This window comes from Chiloscyllium plagiosum, chromosome 25 (genome assembly GCF_004010195.1).
Source record: "Chiloscyllium plagiosum isolate BGI_BamShark_2017 chromosome 25, ASM401019v2, whole genome shotgun sequence".
NCBI lineage: Eukaryota > Metazoa > Chordata > Chondrichthyes > Orectolobiformes > Hemiscylliidae > Chiloscyllium > Chiloscyllium plagiosum.
The window spans coordinates 39,569,494-39,592,732 of record NC_057734.1 but is presented as its reverse complement, the minus strand read 5'-3'; the positions used below and the strand labels follow the sequence as shown (position 1 = coordinate 39,592,732).

Here is a 23,239-nt window from a genome sequence, read left to right as displayed (position 1 = left end):
CCTTGATCTGCTTATTAATGAAGAATTGAAGATCCCTCCACAGCTTTCTGCACCAATGAGTTCCATAGATTCAACACCCTCTTGCTGAAGAAATTCCATCTCATCACAGTTCTGAAGGGTCATCATTCACTCTTCAGCTGTATCCTCGAATCCTAGTCTCTCCTACTACTGGAAACATCTTCTCCATGTCAATTCTATCCAGACCTCTCAGTATTCTTTAAGTTTCAATAAGATTCTTCTCTCATCCTTCTAAATTCCATTGAGTACAATACCCGAGTGCTCAAATGCTCCTCATATGACAAGAGATCATTCTTGTGAACCTCTTCTGGACCTCATCCAAAACCTTCTTGAGATATGCGGCCCAAAACTGCTCAAAATATTCCAAATGAGGCCTGACTAGAGCCTTTTACAGCCTCATCAAAACATCCCTGCTTTTGTATTCTTATCCTCCTGAAATGAATGCTAACATTGCTGGTATCACATCAGCTGTCCTCCAATCCTCTGGCACATCTCCGATGTCCAGATAAGGTTTAAATATTAAAGTCAGGGCCTCTATAACCTTCTCCTTTGCCTCTTACAGGAGCTTGGAATACATCTCATCAGGCCCCGGGGACTTAACCAATTTTAAGGCTGCTGAAAACAGTAATACCTTCTCCTTCTCAACTGTAATTTGTTCAAGTACATTTGATCCCAGAAGCACAGAAATGAAAATTTACTAAGCTTTCCTGTATCATTGAGAAATTATTTCAAGAAAAAAAATGATCAGCTGAAGTTTGGCTCCCAATCGCTATCCACTTTGTCCTTATGAAGGGGCACACGTGGACAAAAACTAAAATCACACAGAACTTAGGGTGGGCTGGCTAGATGGATACAAAACTGGCTCGGTCATAGAAGACAGAGGGTAGTAGTGAAAGGTAATTTTTCAGAATGGAAACCGGTAATTGGCAGCATTTCACAGGGATCAGTCTTAGGTCCTCTGTTGTTTGTAGTAGATAAAAATGACCTGGAGGAAAATGTGGGTGGTCTAATTAATAAATTTGCAGATGACGCGAAGATTTGTGGAGTTGCTGATAGTGCCGACGATTGCAAAAGGACACAACTGGATATAGATAGATTGGCGACTTGGGCACAAAAATGGCAGATGGAGTTTAATCCCGACAAACGCAAGGTGAAGCATTTCGGAGGTGTGAATTATACTTTAAATGGCAAAATCCTTAGAAACATTAACATACAGACAGGTCTGGGCATCCAGGTCCACAGTTCCTTAAGAGTGGCAACATGGATGGCCAAGGTGATTAAGGCGGCGTATGACACACTGTCCTTCATTTGGAGTACAAGAGTTGGCAAAATCATGTTGCAGCAATATAAAACCCTTGTTAGGCTGCACTTGGAGTACTGTGTGCACTTTTGGTCGTCACACTACCAGAAGGGTGTGGAAGCTGTAGAGAGAGTGCAGAGAAGGTTCACTAGGATGTTGCCTGGTCTCGAGGACATTGGCTATGAGGCAAGGTTAAAAAAAACTGGAATTGTTTTCACTGGAAATATGACAACTGAGAGATACTGTGTTATGAGATATTGCATTATAGTTTACCTTTATTAATTCACTCACCAGCTCGCTATATTCATATATTCAGGTTCCTGTTCATTCATTCATAATGCTTTACTAACCCGTTATTTACCATAACACACTTTCATTCATTCATTCATTAAACCACAGTTCTGTAGCATATTTTACTATCATTAGATCAAATTTAAAACAACCCTTTCTAATCAAAACAACCCTTTCAAACCCATTACTGCACTTTCACACCTTATCAGCCCTTGCTACAAGCAGTGTTTACCTCTGAATAAATGCAGCCTACAGAACAATACCATCCCTGTCATTACGTCTCCACGAAACATTATGATATTAATCAGTCCTTACCAACCATCTCCTGGATCTGAATAGATTACAGAACACCAAACAGTTTCCCCAATTAGTTTAACTGGGTCATTACCCCTTTAAGGAACTAACTGACAATACCGCACTTCCATGAAATTGCATGAATGAATGAAACTCATTCTGGCAAATGGTAAACAAATCTCAGAACTCAGCTGCAGTAATCAGTTGAATATCCTTTATTCTTTTAATAGACACAGGTACAACTTCTAACTTATTTAGAACATATAGCCTAGTATTTTTACTAACTTAAAAGACAAAAGGACTAACACCTCTTAATTATGCAAGCAGACCAGACAGACACTCTTTATCCCATCAGAAGTAGCAGCTAGCACTTAGCACATGTTTTAACCCATCTCCTGTCTCCCAGGACAGAAGCCCCTCAAACCTTTGTGTACTATAGATAAAAAAATGTAACACCATAATAACAGAATTGTAATATACGTAGGAACTGTGCATAAAAGGGCTCTTTTAAGAAGTTTATTTTGGGATTCTATTGCCACCTCAAACTAGTGCTGTGCTATGATAAAAGAGGCCATTTTTGTCACTCGCTGACCCCACATGGCTGAGAGGAGACCAGATAGAGGTCCACAAAATTATGAGGGGCACAGATAAGGTGGATAGACAGAGGCTTTTTCATGGTTGAAGTTTCAATTACAAAGGGGCATAGGTTCAAGGTGAGAGGGGGAAAGTTTAAGGGAGGTGTGCGAGACAAGTCTTTTACGCAGAGAGTGGCTGTATCCTGGAACACACTGCTAGAAGGGGTGGTGGAAGCGGGCACATCAGTGACATTTAAGATGCATCTGGATGGTTACATAAATAAGGAGCGAATTGAGGGATATGGACCAAAAAAGGAAAGTTTGTTTATTAGTTTAGTTCCAGCATGATGATCAGCACAGGCTTGGATGGCTGAAGGGCCTGCTCCTGTACGGTACTTCTCTTTTGTTCTTTGTTCTTTTGTACAAATTTCAGACATAAATCAAACTAAAGCAAGTGCAAAAACCAATGAATTAAGGATCCATTATCTTTTTGAGAAGGTACAATGGAGATACATGGAACAATGATTTTTACAGTGTGAATTCCCTCCAGTGACAGCTGGTTATACACAGTTCAGCTGAATCAGCCCTAGCAGCTCTCCATTCAAAGACATTCTCCCAAAGGCAGAACAGCAGCAAGCAGGAAATCATTATTTCCTCATCTCTTTTGAAAATTGTTTTACTTCAAAGTAACTGCCAAAACAAAAGTATACAAAATGAGAGGAACAAAGGAGCTTGCAAACTGTCGCTTGAAATAAAGTTAAAAATCACACATCAGGTTATATTCCAACTGGTTTATTTGAAAGCACTTGAAATAAACAATTCTTTGAAAGATAAGAGCACATAGAACTGTAGTGCCCTGTTATGACCCATCTGTTAAAGGAACTTTCTTTCTCTTTGTTTGAGAAAAGCTTGTTTTAACACTTTCAAGTTCACAACTAGCAGTTTTGTGGTTCATTTTTTTCTTTTTGCTCCTTTCAAGGTCAGCCTGTTTAGTTTGTTCCTGTCCTTTTGCCACGACTTTGCACACCTGCTCTGATTTCCCTTTTACATCGACATCAGACATTTGTTCAACTCCTTTCTGATCGCTGCCTTTGACTAAATTATCTTCACTTTCCATGATTACCTTTCTCTTTTTCTTCTTCTTCCTCTTTCTCTTCTTTCCTTTGTCTTCATCCTTGATGAGATTTTCAGACTGGTTTATCTCCAACTGTGTGCTGAAGAGGGAACTTTGTTGGAGTATATCACTACTCGTAACTGCTGCTTCCTTCAGCCGCTCCCATTCACTGTCTGAATCACTGTAATATTTGACACAAAATAGTTGAGGACTTGTGTGCATCAGTTAAAACAGAAGTGAAACAAACCCCATAAAACTGTGCAATCATTTTATGCATTTAGAACCATCCGAAAGTCTAATGATATGTACTCAGTCCAGTAAAGGATCTGATGGAGATTTGAACATCATCAGATGACCAAGATGTTTTCTTAACTTCTCTAGCAAAAACACTTTGTGCTTCTTATATGCTGATCTTGAGTTGTGTAATTCTACTCAAAGGATAATCAAATGAATTATAATTTTCAGCCAGATAATGAAAGTAGACACTCTTAACCCATGTAAACTGTTACTTCTCAGTCTTAAGCAGGGGTTCCACAGATATAGGGAAGATAGGGGCGGCACGGTGGCTCAGTGGTTAGCACTGCTGCCTCACAGCGCCAGGGTCCTGGGTTCAATTCCCACCTCAGACAACAGTCTGTGTGGAGTTTGCACATTCTCCTGTGTCTGCGTGGGTTTGGTCCGGTTTCCTCCCACAGTCCAAAGGTGTGCATTAGTCAGGAGTAAAATGTAGGGGAATGGGTCTGGGTGGGTTTCTCTCCGGAGGGTCGTTGTTGGGCCAAAGGGCCTGTTTCCACACTGTAGGGAATCTAATATAATCTAAAAAACTTTGAGGCGGCACACTGGCTAGCACTTCTGCCTCACAGCACCAGGGTCCCAGGTTCGATTCCAGCCTCGGGCAACTATCTGCGTGGGTTTCCTCCAGGTACTCCGGTTTCCACAATCCAAAGATGTGCAGGTCAGGTGAATTGGCCATGCTAAATTGCCCATAGCATTAGGTGCATTAGTCAGAGGGAAATGGGTCTGGGTGGGTTATTCTTCGGAGGATCAGTGTGGACTGATTGGGCTGAAGGGCCTGTTTCCACACTGTAGGGAATCTAATCATACCTCGGAGTGGCAATAGATGCACTAGTCTCTGCACTGATGCTCCGACAATGATGAACGGCAATCACAAGCACTTCAAAAAATTGCCTCAATGAAACAGATGCCACATTTGCTTGAAAAATAACAATTCAAGCAAGTAAAAGCAACCTGATATGAATGATTAACTAATTACCTGACATTGAGCAATCTGAACTGATCATAGAAGGCCCTGATAATAGATTCTTCTGTGCAAGTCCCAATATATAGTACTCACAAGCTTGCATCACAGACACCTGCCTGATGTTTCAATGTTGCTTTATGTTTTTATGTCGTTAAAATTCACACAACACTAGGTTATAGTCCAACAGGTTCATTTGTAAGCACTAGCTTTCAGAGTACCGCTCCTTCTTCAGATGGTTGTGGAGTAGGTTGTGTTGTCTAAAAGATGAAAGACTTAATGACAATCTAGGTTTGTTAAACATATCATTTTACTTGCATGACACTGTAATCTTTTGCTATAAATTCTATGTCTTATGGTCCTACTCTACAACCATCTGAAGAAGGAGCAGCGCTTCGAAAGCTAGTGCTTACAAATAAACCTGTTGGACTATAACCTGGTGTTGTGAGAATTTTAACTTTGTACATGCCAGTCCAACACTGGCTCCTCCACATCATTTTTATATCATGACTTAGCTCTGGCTGTCGTGCTTCTAATGGTGGAGGTCACTTATGGATTAATAAACCCATTTCAGCTGTCAGGGTATACTTGCCTGAGTCAGATGGTGACGAGATTCATGTACAATATGTTCCAGACACTTGTATGCATACTCCAGACTGACACTTCAGTATTTAGGAAACACTGTATGGTTTGAGCTTCTTCTTTCAGATTGGGATATTACACCAAGGCCCCATTTGCAGTCTCAAAGATCTCAAGAGCTGTGAGGGGGCTTCTAAGCCTTAGGCATAATTTATCACTCAAACAAACATGACTAAACAGATTACTCCAAGTCACTTATATCATTGCAGTGAGTGGGAATATAGGTATCTACATTGATCTTGCTGAGTACTTTCCTTACTAGTGACTACAGTTCAAAAGTGCTTCATTAGTTATGAAATACTTTGAGACATCCAGAGGTCAGAAAAGGTCAAATGTAAATTCAAATCTTCCCTGTCTGGGTGGGTTACCATACTGGTAGCCCTGGAAAAATAACAGCCCTTGCATCAGGTGTCAGCAGCAAATATTTAGGTTTGTCACTGGCACAAGTGCCCATTTAAAGTTCCTCAGACAGTCACCACTTTAAGGCTTCTCCACTGACAGCAATACTGCTCACTTATAGTGCTGCCACTTCAGCTTGGGTGGGCATTAGCAAGCCTCTTGGTTATATAAAAGCAAAAAAACTGTGGATGCTGGAAATCACAGCATCTATGGAGCAAGAAACAGAGTTAATGCTTCAGAACTGAAGAGGAGTCATATTGGACTCAAAATGTCAAATGTATTTCTCTCCTAATTGATGCTGCCGGACCTCAATGTGATATAATCAGTTCAATAATACAATTGCACATCTCGCATTAATTAGATTTCAAGCATTTGCCATACAAATCAGTCAAATTCATACTAGGGTGTTGTCACATCAATTGACAATTGGCTTGGATCAGCACTTTACAGCTGTGCTGGAGGCCACAATGTCAATGACCTAAACATAGCACTAATTGCTATTACTGATTTTATATCGCGAAAACAGACACTGAACATTACTGCTACAGCAAAAACTGGTCAGATAATAAACAACATCAGCACATACTGCTACCTACCAGTCAAACACCCTCATTGCAATAAACATTCATCTCACAGCTATGAAGTCATTTTTTCTAAAAATACACTTGAGGGTTAAAACTAATTTAAGCAAAAATGTTTATCAGGTTCAACTCACCAATTACTAAAGGATAGTGTTCTTCACTTAAATCAAACTACAAATGCCTGGACAGATCTAAGCTCCATTATTCATCATTAGTTTCCCTGCTTTGAGTACTGGGGACTGGCTCGCCCTCTGAGCCAAAAGCTCTGGGTTCAAGACCCACTCCAGGACTCGACGACCAAGGAAGGCGCACTCACAACCCTGTCAAACAGGTTCAGAAGAACAAGTAACATCTCACAATGTCAGATGGTGAATGTGGAATACAATCCTGATCAGCTATGCGATGTGATTTCCAACCATCAGTTCGAAAAAAATTGGAACCTTTACTGTAACTATTCATGGCTATAGACTACATCTTGTATATAAAAATGCATGTTGTCTCTGCTCTGGCTAGAATGCGCTGGGGTCTCAGCTCCTTGTCCTACCTTTGTGGAGATCATTCACTGTAGGTGGGAGGATGTTTCCTTGTCATATTACAACTTCTTTGTGAAGTTCTACAATACAACCTGGATTCTTGCTCCTGGGCCTACATCAAGAACATGTGGTAACAAGATGCAGATGCGCTCCTGCGCAATCTCACAGCGTACCCCTTATTTCAGTAATACCCCTGAAGGGGACAGTTCCACATGAACAGGAAGAAAGAAAACTATAGGGTAATAGATTCTTCCTGTTTTATATAGGAACTCTTAGTTTACCTTAAGATAATTGAGTCAGCAATTTCTGGTCTTGTTTTGCTGGAGAGAGAAAAGGGGGATGAAACGTTGCAGCATGGAATTGTAATGTGGTTAATATTCCATGCCTAAGCAGACTTCACTGAAGAGCAAAGTAAGAACTCCAAAGAAAACTTCAGGTGAAAAAAGCCTGGGGCTAGTGATGGGGTAGATTGTGATTGCTGCCAATTTCCCAATCAACAACATATGAAAGCGATATGTCAGCGCTGATAATCCAATTCCCCAACAAATGTCCTGACCCTTTAGTAGTAAGGAGGCACATTTAGAAGCTGTAACAGCTTCATAACTGCTTCTTCAAACTGTTTTGAAACATTTGCTTTTCAGACAGATGAAGAATGGTGTTTCTGAAAAACACTAGCTGCTAAATTCACCTGTTAAACTTCCTCACGTACTACATAACAAATCTCTGTGCATTCTAAGGAACATTTCCATGTGGCCAGGCAGCACAGTGGCTCAGTGATTAGCACTGCTGCTTCACAGTGTGAGGGACATGGGTTCAATTTTATCCTCGGGCAACCATCTGTGTGGAATTTGCACATTCTCCCCATGTCTGCATGGGTTTCTTCTGGTTGCTCTGGTTTCGTCCCACTGTCCAAAGATCTGCAGGTTAGGTGGTTTGGCCATGCTAAATTGCCTCATGGTGTCCAGGGATGTGCAGGTTAGGTGGATTAGCTAGGTTAGGTGGAAGTACAGGGCTGGGTATGGGTGGAATGTTCTTCAGAGGGTCGGTGAGACTCAATTGGCCAAACAGCCTGCGTCCATACTGTAGGGATTTTATGATTCTATGATCTTTAGATTGTGTAACAGAGAGTGTGGGAATAAGCAAGAATCCAGGGGAATAAGATAAGAGGAAAAGGATTCCCAAATCAGACTCTCTTTCCCTTTTTTTAGTTTATTCACCAACACTTTAGATATAGAACAAATCTGTGTGGACTGTATTATGAGTAAAAGCAGGTGATTTTCTGAACCAACAAAACTCAGAGGCCTTCTCGACATTGTTGCATAGCTCCCTCTAGCAGCTCTTTTCAAACTGCAGCTCTGCTGATTTATCAACACAGTCTTCACATTTGTCAGAAATTAAGCACAAGTTCTCAAATTTCCACTGCATCGAAGATACTTTATTATTCACATATTGCTCGAAGAACTGCCAAAAAATTAATAAGCTTCATTAGCTGATATGCTGACCATAAACTATCAAAGAATAAGGGATGGTGGGGCTGGGATTTGAGAGGTGGGCTCCTGCTGAATGCTGGCAACGGGATGGGAAACAAACCAGGTTCCTCAAATGTTGGACAGTCCCTTAAAACTTGGGATGAGTGGTTACCCTGACTTGGAAATCAAAAGCTGTTCAGTTGATTTCTTTAAATCTAAATTCTATGGAGCAAATTTTTACCTCAGGCCTAGTTCAGGTCAGCACTGCAATTTGCTGACAAAGCAGCAACAGTTTGATGTTAGACTTCAGCTGACACAGTGTGAATGGCTATGGTGCCTTCAGGGCAGTCATCATGGAACACATAGGGCAGGAGATCAATCGGTGGACAAGAGCCCGACATGGGTGATTACAGTCATAACTTGAACAGTTCCACTTTTGGAGCAAGTGGCCAACTATTCCAAGGTCTGTCCTCAAGTCGTTGAGAGTTGCCTAGATTTTCCTATGACTTCGCCAGCCAGGTCAGTAGCCAAATTGCAGTTGGTGATGCTGGTGATCAAAAAGGAGGTTTGCCATCAAGAGATAGACTTGATGGTCCTGAATGATTTCATTATTGATATTTTCTAAGCAACCCTGTTCAGGGGTGTTATAGCAAATCTCTGGAGCAAGTGGGACTCAAACTCAGGCCTTTTGGCCTGGAGGTAGGGACACTACCACTGCTCCACAAGAGTCTCACAATCTATCATACAGATCCTTTTTTAGTTGTCAAGCAGTGAAAGCCAAAGATTTTACAAATTAATTATAAATTATAGAGGCATTATGACTGAAAATTCTAGGGAACATAGCTTATATTTGGTAGTACACATGTGATGCTGTGGCTGATTACTAAGCAGAAAGGTCAACAGAGTTGCCAGATTCCCAGCTGAAGCTCACTGCCAAATCCTCATTGAAACTTAATATTTTTCGATTCCAAAATCCAGAGATAACAAATGGTTAAAGAAGTGAACATCTAAAGGTGCTGAGCCACAATAGTAAAGCAAAACTATTCAAGATAGAAAACTCAGAGACATTAATTATGGCTACAGTAAAGACGTTAATTTGACTGAAAAACAGAAAAAGCTGGAACACCCATTTGGGGAGTCAACACTGGCAGAGAGGAAAATGTTACTATTTTGAACAATTGTCCTTGAGAAGTAAACAGTCAGGTGAACAAGCATTACAACAATGGATACATCTCAGAATAATGTACAAGCTGTACATTGTTTTGGACATATTTATACTCCTTCTGCCCACATAAATATTAACAGGACTATAATTTTCAGTTTATTTTTGAGCTGATCTGCAGCAGTCACTTCTAGGACTGTTGGCCATTCTATTCACTAAAAATGCAGGCCATTAGGGATATTGGAGATTTAGTTGGGTCACTAGTAGAATTTATTTATAGACTTAATTACAATATTTGATACATTTACAAACAAGATAAACAAGTTAGGAACTGTATAATATATGCAAAGAATGACCTAAACAACATTTCATAAATATGGAGTATAAATTCTCTACTTTTTCTCATATACTATACTCTTGCCTTTTAACCGATGGCGATTGTAGCAGTTCATTGTTTAACCTTTGGGAACAAATGATAATCTTTCCAATATTTACATTAATTATTTATCAGAAATGAGAGTGTCTGTGAACATTTCTGCTTTCAGGAAAGCTTTTTGAGTTGCACTTATTTTGAGGATCACAAACATTTTCTCGGATGTCTCAGAATTTCTTCGATTCAAAATGTGCCTACTAAGAAACTGAGAAGTGTACAGAAATTGAACTATTAAATGATTTGCTACAGTATTATGAAGGAGAAAGTGAGGTCTGCAGATGCTGGAGATCAGAGTTCGAGAGTGTGGTGCTGGAAAAGCACAGCAGGTCAGGCAGCATCCGAGGAGCAGGAGAATCATCAGGATGATCCTGATGAAGGGCTCCAGACTGAAATGTCGATTCTCCTACTCCTCGGATGCTGCCTGACCTGCTGTGCTTTTCCAGCAACACAATCTCGACTACAGTATTATGAAGCCATTTTCAATTATGTTAAACAAGGTTAATATCCAGCAGAGGACTTGACACTCTGAGCAAGTGGTGGGCACAGTTACAATATTTAAAAGGCACTTAGACAAGTATATGAAACGGAAAGATTTGGAGGGGTATGGGTCAGGAGCAGGCAGGCAGGACTAGCTGAGCTTGGGATTATGTTTGGCTTGGACTGGTTAGACCGAAGAGTCTGTTTCCGTGCTGTATGACTCGATGATTCTTGATTTGGAAATGCCGGTGTTGGACTGGGGTGAACAAAGTACAAAATCACACAACACCAGGTTCTAGTCCAACAGGTTTATGTGGAAGCACTAGCTTTCAGAGCGCTGTTCCTTCAGTAGGTGGTTATGGAATATATTCCATATCATAGAGTTAAAAATCTCTTTGACTCTTATTGAGCTTGCATGTTTTGTGATTAATAAGGTTCTCTCAGCCATATTAACAAATCTACATCAGATTAACAGTCTTCAATAAATCAGAGAACGAAAAAATAAAAATTAGTTATTATGTTCTATTATGTTACCACTTGCCACTTCCCTGTGACCCATCCTCTGTTTAACAACCTGCTCTCTTGCACACGGCTTCCTTCTCTAAAATCTTTGATGTGAACAAAGGCTTGAGTAAAAGGCAGGGAGGGGAAGGAAGGAAACGAGGCAGCAAGAGAGAGTGAATGGCAGGCTCAGGGTGGGAAGTGAAGGGAAGAATGATGACAGAGAGTAAGAGGAGCGAACCAGAGTGTATGGTGAGAAGCTGTGGGCAGGAAGCCTGCGAGAGAAATGACCAGGATGGAGGTGGTGGTGGGGCAGAGAAGCCAATACTGGGACAGCGTGAGCAGGCTGCAGGGAAGACAAGTACAAACATCAAGTCGTCAGAGGTACATAGTGAAGAAGCACTATTCTAGAGCATCTCACTGAGACCCAAATTTGTGTATGGTTCTAAATCTAACATGGGACCCAATTTAACAATTGAAAGTGCCAACCTATTTTGGGTTGCAATGAGAAAAAAGTTGGAAATACCTGGTCTATAATTTAGTTTTCATGGAATCATAGAATTTCTACAGTGTGGAAGCAGACCTATTCGGCCTATTGAGTCCCCCCCTTTCAAGAGCATCCCACCTGGACCTACCCTATCCCTGTACCATGGCTAACCCACCTAGCTTGCACATCCCTGGACACTATGGGCAATTTAGCATGGCCAATCCACCCTAAACTGCCCATCTTTGAACTGTGGGAGTTCTCTTTTTATGATTTTGACAAGAATCCAATATGGTCCAAAAATTTATGACCTAAGTAGCAGGTCTATTGAAGAATCAGACACTACCTTGAACTGGATGGACGTCTCTGTTTAACTGCAGGTGTGGATTCTACTTTTCCACAATCCCCTGGAACAGATGTGGAGAATAAACGAAACCCTGCAAAAGAAAAACAAATCTTAGGGTCGGGGCCCTTTAAATCTTAAAAAAATGCAATATAGATCTGAAAGATGAAGGGCTTCTGCAGTGGACTTGCACATTCTTGCACAATTTAATTTCCAGCCGATATAACTTAGTCAGCATGAATCAGCTAATTTAATTCAGAAGCTATGGGATGGATTGTAAGGGAAATGGCACCATGTCACACTATTGCAATAGCATTTACAACAAGCAGCTATTCTGTGCTAACTTTACCTGGCCTTGATGACAGTACCTTAACAAAAAATGAACTATTCTCCAATCTTTCACCAGAAGTATAGCATTCACAACTTCTAAAAGCAATAATGCAATGGTACACTATAAATTAATATATTTAGCCAAAAATAGTTTTCTTGAAGCTGCATTAAAATAACGTATTTTTGCAGCACCAGCAACAGGAGTAGGAATAAGCTAATCAACCCATATATTCCACAGACTCATGGCTGATCATCTACCTCATTTTCATAGTGTAAACAGGGAGATAATCAAATTACCTTCTTCATCACCATCCTCTACTTGTTGCTGTGAAGACTGCACAGAACTGTCAACAGTAATGATACTGAAAAGTAAAATATACTGTCATTAAGAATATGATTGAATTGTACTTCTATTTTCATATAGCTTCTATCTAGTTCAAAGCAACATCTGTTGCGGATTGACTATGGATCATGATTGTATATAGTATGTTAGTCATTTGAAGCTTTACTTGTTCTCATTCTGAAAAAAGATCACATTCTATACTTATACAGGTGTGAATTGACTGTTCATTGCTGAAAAGACAGACATGTTGCTGAAACTTTCACACTGCTACACAGCAGTCATGACACGAGAGGATTTTTTTTAACAAATAGAATGGTACCGTCAATGATAAGGACCTTCTGCCTAAAACAGTTTTGAGTCATGCCCCATGTGAATTTCTGTGCTGCTGCAATATCAGGTACATAGGCCAAATATCCCAACAATTCACTGATCAATCAAACAGCATGTTCCTCCATCTGTTCATAATAGGCAGAATCAGGTCACACTAACAGCTCATGCTTACAAACAAATTATCTACTGTTGGGTGTGAGTTTGTAATTGAGCAACACTTGCTGAACAACCCTGACAGAGTTACTAACCACACTGAAAACAAATTTAAGATAATCAATCACGCTCATAAGGTGGCTGATTTACATTTGATAGCAGCGGTAAATACTCACATGCAGGAACCAGTAATTTGCAAACAAAAAAAAAGTTCAAGCCTTGTGTCTTTTTTGAATTATCTGAAAGCATGGGGACACAATAGCTTTCTCCATGGCAAAACCTTGACCAGATTCGACTTACCAATCAATCAGCACCTCCTTAATTGTAGCATATCTTGTGATTATTTAAAATTTAGCAGCCTTGCATATGTCCTGCTGAGTGTAAGACCAAAAGTTTCAACAATTTGTATCTCTTTTCAGAAGTTTAAGTTCTACACTACTATGTGATTGTCAATCGTGACTGTAATGTCTTACAGTATGCCACAAAGTTAATACCCATGTTATTTACCAAATAACACGTCATCTAGATTGATCAAGAAAAACACGAGCCCTAATTCTGACCCTAGGAAACCCCACTATATACCTTCTTTTGGTCTGAGAAACAACCTTTCACCACTTCTCTTTCTTTCCTGTAGCAATACATAGGCTGCCACTGCTTTTCTCACTACGTTAGTTTCAACTTTGTGAACAAGAGTATAATGCGGCACTTTTCACTTCGGTTTTGGAAGTTGTGCATGCCACATAAATTGCATGATTCAATCGAACATCCCTGTTACCTCATCAGAACTCCATCAAATTAATGAAATACCTTTTGCCCTGTGAATCAGCCACACTTGTCCAATTGAGTGTTAACTTTGTCCCAGATTATTATTTCTAAAAGCTTTCCTTTGATGGCGATTAAACTGACTGATTTTGGCTTGATCTTACATTTTTTTTTAAATCAATAAAGGTGTAACATTAGTAATTTACCAGTCCTCTGGCATCATCCCAGTATCAAAGAAGAATTAGAAGTTTATGGCCAGTTGGTGTTTTTGCAATTTCCACCTGACTTCCCTCAGAGGCTTCAGATACACCCCATCTGATTGTGGTGACTTCTCAGCTTTTACACCAGCCTTTCTAATTCCTTTTCTCTACCAATGTTTTGATCATCGTAGGAGGAACAAAATAAAACTGTTCTGCAGTGCGATCTCATTTTTAAAAATATTTATTCTTTTATGGGATGTGAGTGTTGCTATCAAGGACAGTATTTGTCACCCATTCTTAATTGCTTATGACTTGCCATTTCAGACAGCACTTAAGAGTCAAGGACACTGCTGTAGACTTGAATCACATGTACGTCTGATCAGATAATTTCAGATTCCATTCCCTCCACAGGACATTTTTACAATAATTAATGATAATTGTCATGGTCACCATTATTGATACTAACTTTCAATCCACTTTTTTTAAAAAATCGATCACATTTCATTTCTACATCATTTCTGCCATGGTGAGATTCGAATATGTACTCTCTGAGAATTAGTTTTTTTTGGAATATTACTTTATCACCACACCCCTATCTCCCCATATATTACACAAAGGAAACGGTAGGGGAATAAAACTCCATGATATAATGAAAGTGGCTCATGAATGGATGGTCTTCTTACACTTAATTTCACAGAGGTTTGTTTTTGTTTCTGATTGGTCTACATAAATTAATCAAATTGTTAGGACAAAAAGATTAGATACACATTTTGTAATTTTTAAAGAAAAATATGGCAGATCAAGTCATGCTGGTCTCTGAGCCCTGAAATCTGCTCTTGTCACTGTCCTGACCAAAGTCAAATAATAGAATTACATACTCACTAAACTGTACCAGATGAAATGACAAATATTACTTATAAATACATTGAAAAGCATCTTAGATGTACTTTGCAAAACCAAGTTAAGTAAAATTCTTATGCACTTAAAAAACTAGTATGATTTACTTTCTCTTTTGGTCACTGATCCCTTGAGCTGTAGAACACCTGTTTTAATACAATGCACCAAAACATTCAGGAGTGCTTTACAGGGTCATAATGAGTAGAAAGTGAGGGTCACAACGAGAGAAACATTGTCATTTGACAAGGAGTCAATATAGCGCAGAGGATAAATGAAGACCTCTGCTATGTACTCAAGTAGAGGCAGATGCCTTCAGAAAGTTAAAAGCTCACTAAGTATGTAACAAGATCAAAGTGATAAATGTTCAATATTTTACAGCTACTGGAGTGCCTAATTTTCATCACTTGATATTGAAATGAGCTTTGCAAATTCTACAGCATACTCAAAGTAACAGAAATCAGATGCTGCAAGAGAAAATATCACCTAGTTTTGATATTACCAATAAATTTGACACTTTTATACATTTACAAACTTAAAACATTAAAAGATAGTTTTTCAATTTTGACTGAACAACCATTTTTACCAAACAGAACTGTTAATTCTTAAGTTAGACTTAATTGGTTATAACCGCCACTATTGCTCCACAGTAAGCAAAGAAATACTTAACTCCAGCAAACAGCAGCATTAAAAACAAAATCAGGTTGCCTGGGAATGTAATGTGACATGAGTACATGTTACATTCACAGCCAAGAACTATAAGAGCATTAACTCTTCCTACCTATCTAGCAAGGCACCCAGCCTTTTTGCAACATGACATCGAAATTCAGGTGTTGTTTGCAGCTCATTTCCATCATGCTGGTGATCATCTACTTTCTGCCTATAGGAGAGGGAAAAAAATCAGGAATAAAATAAATCACAAAAAGTGTAAAGGATGTGTAAGGGAGCCATAATCGTGCATCCATGTTTCTCATTAAGGAACTCTATAGAAATTGCGAACTTTTACAAATATTTAGGACACTGCTTGCATTATCACATCAAAAGTAATATTTATATGTATTACTTAGGTTGCATTCCAATAGCATGAATTAATAGTTAATTCATCCTGTTAATTTGTCAAGTTCCATTTTGTGATGCTCATTCATTATGAAATTCAGAATGTATTTTTAAACATGCAGCATGAAGTAAGCCTTGGGGAGGCAATGGCCCTGTGATATTATTGCTAGACTATTAGTCCAGAAACTCAGCTAACATTCTAGGGTTCTGGGGTCCAATCTCACCATGGCAGATGGTGCCATTTGAATTCGATAAAACAAAATCTCTAATTAAGACCAGAAAATGACTGAAATCACTGTTGATTGTCAGAAAAACTCATCTGTTCACTAAAGTCCTCAGGGAAGGAAATCTGCTATCCTCACCTGGTCTGGCCGACATGTGTCTCCAGATGAACAGGAATCTGGTTGACTGTCACCTGCCCCCGAAATGCCCGCTCAGTTGTATCAATTGCTATGAAGTCTCAGATCAGACAGGCCAACTGGCATCAACCTAGGTTTCAGAAAAGACAATGCAGAAACAGCCCCGTCGACCCCATAAAATCCTCCTTACTAACATCTAGGGGCTAGTGCTTCTCGTTGTCTCATAAATGAGTCAAACAATAGTCTTTTCTTTACCAAACCTTACAGGTAGTGTCCCACCAGCATCACCATCCCTGGATATCTCCTGTCCACCAGCAGGACAAACCCAGCACAGGAGGCAGAACAGGGGTATACAATCGGTCGGGAGTTGCCATGGTCAACATTGACTCTAGACTGCTCAGTGTCTCATGGATTCATGTTAAACATGGGCAAAGAAAACTCCTGTTGCTTACCACATCCTTCCTCGGATCATGAACCAGTTTTCCTCCATAATGAACAACACTTGGAGGAAACACTAAGTGGCAAGGGTGTAAAATGTACTGTGAATCAAGGTCCATCACCAGGAGTAGTTCAGTAGTACTACTGGTGAGATTTGACCAGTAATGTTGTGTCCTAAAGGACGTAACAGCTAGACTGGGTTTGTGGGAAGTATTAAGGGAACTAACAAGTGGGAAAAATTTGATCTCACCCTCACCAATCTGCTGGCTGCAGATGCATCTATCCATGTCAGTTTCCATAAGAGATACCACCACATGGTCCTTCTGTAGATGAAGTCCTGCCTTCACTTTGAGAATACCCACCATCATATCATGTGACACTATCGCAATGCTAAACGGATAGATTTCGAACAGATCTAGCAACTCAAGACTGGGCAAACATGAGGTGCTGTGGGCCAGCAAAAGTAGCAGAATTGTATTCCAGCACAATCTGCAACCCCATGGTGCAATATATCCCCCACTCATCCATGACCATCAAGCCAGGGGATCGACCCTGGTTCAATGGAAAGTGCAGAAGGGCACTATTTGAAACTACCTGACAATGTGGCAAATTGCCCACGTATGCCCTGTATATAATAAGCAAGACAAATTCAACCCAGACAATTACCTTCCCATCGGTCTACTCTCGATCATCAGTGTAGTGATGGAAAGTGTCACAAACAGTGCTATCTGCGCAGTGACATGCAGTTTGGGTTCTGTCAAGGCCACTCAGCTCCTGACCTCATTATAGCCTTGCTTCAAAAATGGTCAAAAGTGCTGAACTCCAGAGGTCAGGCGAGAGCGACAGCCTTTGACATCAAGGCTGCATGCGACCACTAAGAAGCCTAACAAAACAGGTAGCAACTGGAATTGGGGGGGGGGGGTAAAATGTCTGTTGGTTGGAATCACACCTGGCACTAAGTTTAAAAAAACCCCAAAGAACTGCACATGCTGAAAATCAGAAACTAAAACAGAAATTGCTGAACAAGGGTCACGGAACCTTGCTTTCTCTCCAACAAATTCTGTTATTGCTTCTGGCGTACAGGATAATGGTCGTGGTTGTTGCAAGTCAGGTCTAGAACATTATCTCAGGTGTTCCATAGGAGAGTGTCCTCGGCCCAACCACCTTTAGCTGCTTCATCAATGACTTGCATTCTAACATAAGGTCAAAAGTGGGCATGTTATTCGTAACTCATCAGATACTGAAGCATGTCCAAGATACTGAAAAGTTTAACGTGTTCTTTTTGGTGCTAACTGAACAATAAAACATGAACACAGTTGCTGCAGCATTTATACATTCCATACGGTCAAATACCCTCTAATAGCTGAAAAAAAAGTTGTGTGCAGATACCTCAGACTTGGTCGAATTGAAACCGAAATACGCTTGTCTTCATTGGTCTCAGCTAACAAAAGGGAAAAAAAAGAACACAGTTACCAAGGTTGTCAATGGGAAGCTACACCATAATATGCATTACATCTGTTGTAAACAAAGACATACTCCAATAAACAGATCCCCTTTAGAATTTTTGGAAAGAAGCAACGGAAACGAAAATAGGAAGCAAGTTTGCAAGAAATGTAGAATAATATTGACGAAAACAAACAGGCAATTTTTATAGAATGTTTGTGTGGTTTGATAATCTGGTACAAATAATTTTATTTTTGTTTTTAAACTTATGGATCATAGGTGTTGCTGGCTGGTCAATATTTATTGCCTGTCCCTAGTTGCTCTTGAGAAGGTAGTGGTGAGCTGCCTTCGTTTTTGCACATTTCTATAACGTAATGAAATTTTAATGTTGATGAATGATTGTTGGAGGTGGTGGTGAGATGAAGCCTGAAAGGGCAGGAAGCATAGTGGAGGGTGACTGAATTAGGTGGGATGCAAAATTTAAATTTCCTGGTGGTGGACTGAGATACAGACAGCAGCACGTCACACTTAACTAGCCTGTGGGAGGTTTAAACGTGTAGTAAATTTACAGACATTAGCTTAGAATGATTTTTTAATGACGTCCTGTTTTCAAGATAACATCAGTGCTCTTTGGCATCCCATTTTTTTTAAAACAGGTCGCATGCACTAAGCGACATCAGGTAGCTGTATCTGAGGTCATCAGTTTCTTTGATGAACTGTATACCACAACAGAGGGGAACCGCAGCAAGATAGCTTTCGTAGAGGCTCTGGACCAGCAAAATGATGAAATGAGGTCTGCAAAACTGGCTTAATGCAACGGAGAAACAGAGAGGGATTCAAGGGAAGAAAGATAATGGGGTGATATGGGGGCATGCAACAGTAAAGTGGAAAGGATGAGATATCCCAGGTGTGAAGACGACAGATACTTCAGGCAAGAAAATAAGGATAGGCCCACTGAAATGGGTAACAGTGGGCCTATCTCAGAGTGTCAGCTGGCAGGATCCTTGCAAGCTTTGAGTTCACCTATAGCATTTTAATTATCCCTGCTGAGAGTGAACTTGCACAACGTCATTTCCAATATATGGAAGAGAGGGTCAGCTGAGCCTGCAAGTTCAACTGTATGCTGCAGAGTGGGGAGTAAGATACATGAACATGCAATTTAAAAAAAAAGCGAAAAAGGTACAACATTGTTACTTCCACAACAAGGGAGATGTCTCTTACTCCACTGTAACCATCAATGTGGGCTAACAATCCGTTTGTAACTAAGCATCCTTTCTATCTCTGGAAACCTTATAGACAGCACCTAGAAATACAGTCACTGAGCCGTACAACATGGAAAGAGACCCTTCGGTCCAACTTGTCCATGCTGATCAGACATCCTATATAAATCTAGTTGCATTTGCCAGCATTTAGCCCATATCCCTCTAAATCTTTACTATTCATTTACCCATCCAGATGCCTTTTAAATGTTGTAATTGTACCAGCCTCTGGGAAGTAGCCTTTGTGTTATGACAGATGCCTGACATCAGTGTTCACCACCGCACTTGAGAAAGTAGTCAGACACACCCATCAATAAATTATTGACTGCTGCTGAGAAATGTGGCAGGAAGGTTCAGTTGAGTCACTGAAAGATTATGCACATGCCCAACTGGATGCAAACAAAACTCCTACCATGTAATTTCACTAATTTAAACCAGATCATTTGCCTGAAAATATCTAATGCTCAAATCCAGTGAATAAATTAAAATCAACAATTATTTCAAATGCAGATTTGTCTTGTCATTGTGCTTTGGACAGTAAAGTTAGAGCAAAATGGAGGATTCTGTGATGCTATAGAGTCAGAGATGTACAGCATGGAAACAGATCCTTTGGTCCAACCTGTCCATGCCGACCAGATATCCCAACCCAATCTAGTCCCACCTGCCAGCACCCGGCCCACATCCCTCCAAACCCTTCCTATTCATGTATCCATCCAAATGCCTCTTAAATGTTGCAATTGTACCAGCCTCCACCACTTCCTCTGGCAACTCACTCCATACTCGTACCACCCTCTGTGTGAAAAGGTTTCCCATTAGGTCTCTTTTATATTCCCTCCAAACCTTTCCTATTCATATACCCATCCAAATGCCTCTTAAATGTTGCAATTGTACCAGCCTCCACCACTTCCTCTGGCAACTCACTCCATACTCGTACCACCCTCTGTGTGAAAACGTTGCCCCTTAGGTCTCTTTTATATCTTTCCATTCTCACCCTAAACCTATACCCTCTAGCTCTGGACCCCCTGACCCCAGGGAAAAGACTTTGTCTATTTACCCTATCCATGCCCCTCATAATTTTGTAAACCTCTCTAAGGCCACCCCTCAGCCAGCTCAAATCCTCCAACCCTGGCAACATCCTTATAAATCTTTTCTGAACCCTTTCAAGTTTCACAACATCTTTCCGATAGGAAGGAGACCAGAATTGCACGCAATATTCCAACAGTGGCCGAACCAATGTCCTGTACAGCTGCAACATGACCCCTTGGTTTGTTTCTTTAAAGAAAATGAGAGAGGAATTTCATTGAAACAAAAGTCAATGATACATAACTGCTGTTAACAGGGTTGTCAAGTTTGGTTTCACGCATTCCTGGAGATGTGCTCATGTGACCACCTACCTTCAACTGTACTTCACTTAGACTCAGACTTAACACAGTGGACTTCATTTATTCTGCCAGATTGGTGATGTTATTACAGTATTTCTTGGGAAAGGGAAAGCTAAGAGATCTGAAAGAGGTATTCAAAATTATAAGGAATGTGGATGGAGCAAATATCATAAAGAGAAACGATACCCACTTGCGAAAAGATTGACAGCAAGAGATCACAGGTTTAAAGCAATTGGCAAAAGAAACAAAAGCAATAAGAAAAACTCTTTTGTGAAACAAGTGGTTAAGGTCTGAAATGCCTAAGTGTGTTGTGGAGGCAAGTTCAAAGCAGTCAAAGTCAGATTTGTACAGCATGGAAACAGATGCTTCAGTCCAACTCATTCATGCCGACCAGATATTCTAAACTGATCTATTCACATTTGCCAGCATTTGGCGCATATCCATCTAAACCCTTGCTGTTCATGTACACATTCAAGTGCCTTTTAAATGTTGCAATTGCACCTGCCTCCACCACCACTGGCAGCTTGTCCCTAACTCGCTCCACCCTCTGCATGAAAAAGTTGCCCCTCAGGCTTTTTAAATCTTTCCCCTCACCTGCCCTGGGAAAAAGACCTTGGCTATTCACAGTATTCATGCTCATCATGATTTCATTAACCTCTATAAGGTCACCCCTTAGCCTCTAATACTCCAGGAAAAAAAGAAGACCCAATGTATTCAGCCTCTCCCTATAGCTCAACCTTTCCAATCTCAGCAAAGGGAGTTAGACATTTTTTTTGCCCAAAAAAGGACATGCAGAGTTACAGGGTGAATGCAGGAGAATTCCTGAAGAAGGGCTTATGCCCGAAACGTCGTTTCTCCTGTTCCTTGGATGCTGCCTGACCTGCTGCGCTTTTCCAGCAACACATTTTCAGCTCTGAATGCAGGAGAATGTCACCTAAGGAAATACTTGTTCAGACTGCTGGTGCTTGACATTATGTGCTAAATGGCCTTTGACTGTTTTGTAACAATTCTGCAATTGTGAACAGAACATCTTTTCTTTTTTTGATTAAGCTCTTTATAGCCTTCCAGGTCCAACATTGACTTCACCCAATTTCAAATAATAACTAGCAATTTTATTTTCTCAGACTGCAACTGTTGCAAATAACAATGACACAGTGCAGATAAGTCATTTGTTCTTTTACTTGTGTCCCATCATCTCCTTTTGCTTTGCACATTGCATTATCATTTAATTCCTCCTTCCCCCTCACCTTTCAACTTTGCTCTCCTCCCCGTTAGCTCTCTACTAGCTTAAAACTAATAAGTTTGTTTTTGCAGTGGTCCTGAATTGGATTGCCTTCCTTAGGCCATTTGTCACTAACATAATCCTTTGCAGAAATAAAATTTCTATGATGCAGAAGAACATAATTAACGTGAAATGTTAACTCTGTTCTTATCTTCTTGGATACTGTCAAAACTGCTGAGCATTTTTTTTCATTTCCAAGAGTGGAATTGAGTTGACTTCTCCCAGTGCAATGCATAAAACAGATTGAAACTAGAACCAATAGACGGGTAAAACAAAGAACTGAGATGCTAAACATCTGAAACAAAACCAGAACTTGCTTGAGAAACTGGCAGCATCTGTGGTGAGAATTTTGAGTTAAAGATTCAGTTAAAAACTAATTTTTGTCTCCACAGATGCTGCCACAACACCAGAGTCTCTCCAGAAATTTGTTTTGGTTTCAGCAAAGAATGAAACTTGGTAAATCTTACAAACAAAGCGCCCACTGCCTATTTTTTTGTGGGAACTGGTGTTGCCGACATTCCATGTAGCCTCTTTGAGGCGCGTCAACTCCTCCACACTGTCAGAATCTGAATCAGACTCCACACTGGCGGCCGCCATCTTCAATCTCCCCTCGCAATGTTCGCGGTTGTCCTCGGGACGCAGGCGCTGTGTGCCGCGCGGCCCCATGGGTGATGTAGTCAAAAGGCGTGGACGTGAATGACATGACGTCACGAGGGGAGACTACAACGTCCATGAAGCCTTTCGACAATCGCGGTTGGGTGTCGTGAACACCATGTCACATGATGGTATGCGTCAACCTTCCCATGCCAACGGAATCTGGCCTTGGCAACAGCATCCAGGGAAGCGGTTGGATACTGTACTTGGTGCAGCATCAGGAGTGGGCACATATCCTTCTGCAAGAACCCTTCCTCATACTGTCGTGGGTCTACTGAAGGTGAGACTTTAACTCTATGAATAATGTAGAATCGCTCATAAAATGTATTTAAATATTATACAAACATACTAAATCTTAAATAATTACTCTGATACGCCTTAAAATAAATACATGTGGAGAACCAGAAGACGTTATATGGGCTGTGGAGCCTTCATACATGAAAAAACATAAAAGCAGAATGTGCTGGAAATGCTTGGTAGCTC

The 23,239-nt window shown here is 40.4% G+C and overlaps 1 protein-coding gene across 1 annotated transcript; it reads right to left on the bottom strand.

Moving 5' to 3' along the window:
- Positions 1 to 2,499: 2,499 nt before the first annotated feature.
- Positions 2,500 to 22,739, bottom strand: c25h12orf43 (chromosome 25 C12orf43 homolog). Its single transcript, XM_043715930.1, has 6 exons — positions 22,570 to 22,739; positions 18,126 to 18,177; positions 15,665 to 15,763; positions 12,499 to 12,563; positions 11,875 to 11,965; positions 2,500 to 3,773 (listed from the first exon to the last, which is right to left on the bottom strand). Exons 1-6 carry the CDS (start codon positions 22,697 to 22,699, stop codon positions 3,338 to 3,340), a joined length of 873 nt encoding a protein of 290 aa, XP_043571865.1. The 5' UTR covers positions 22,700 to 22,739; the 3' UTR covers positions 2,500 to 3,337.
- Positions 22,740 to 23,239: the final 500 nt, after the last annotated feature.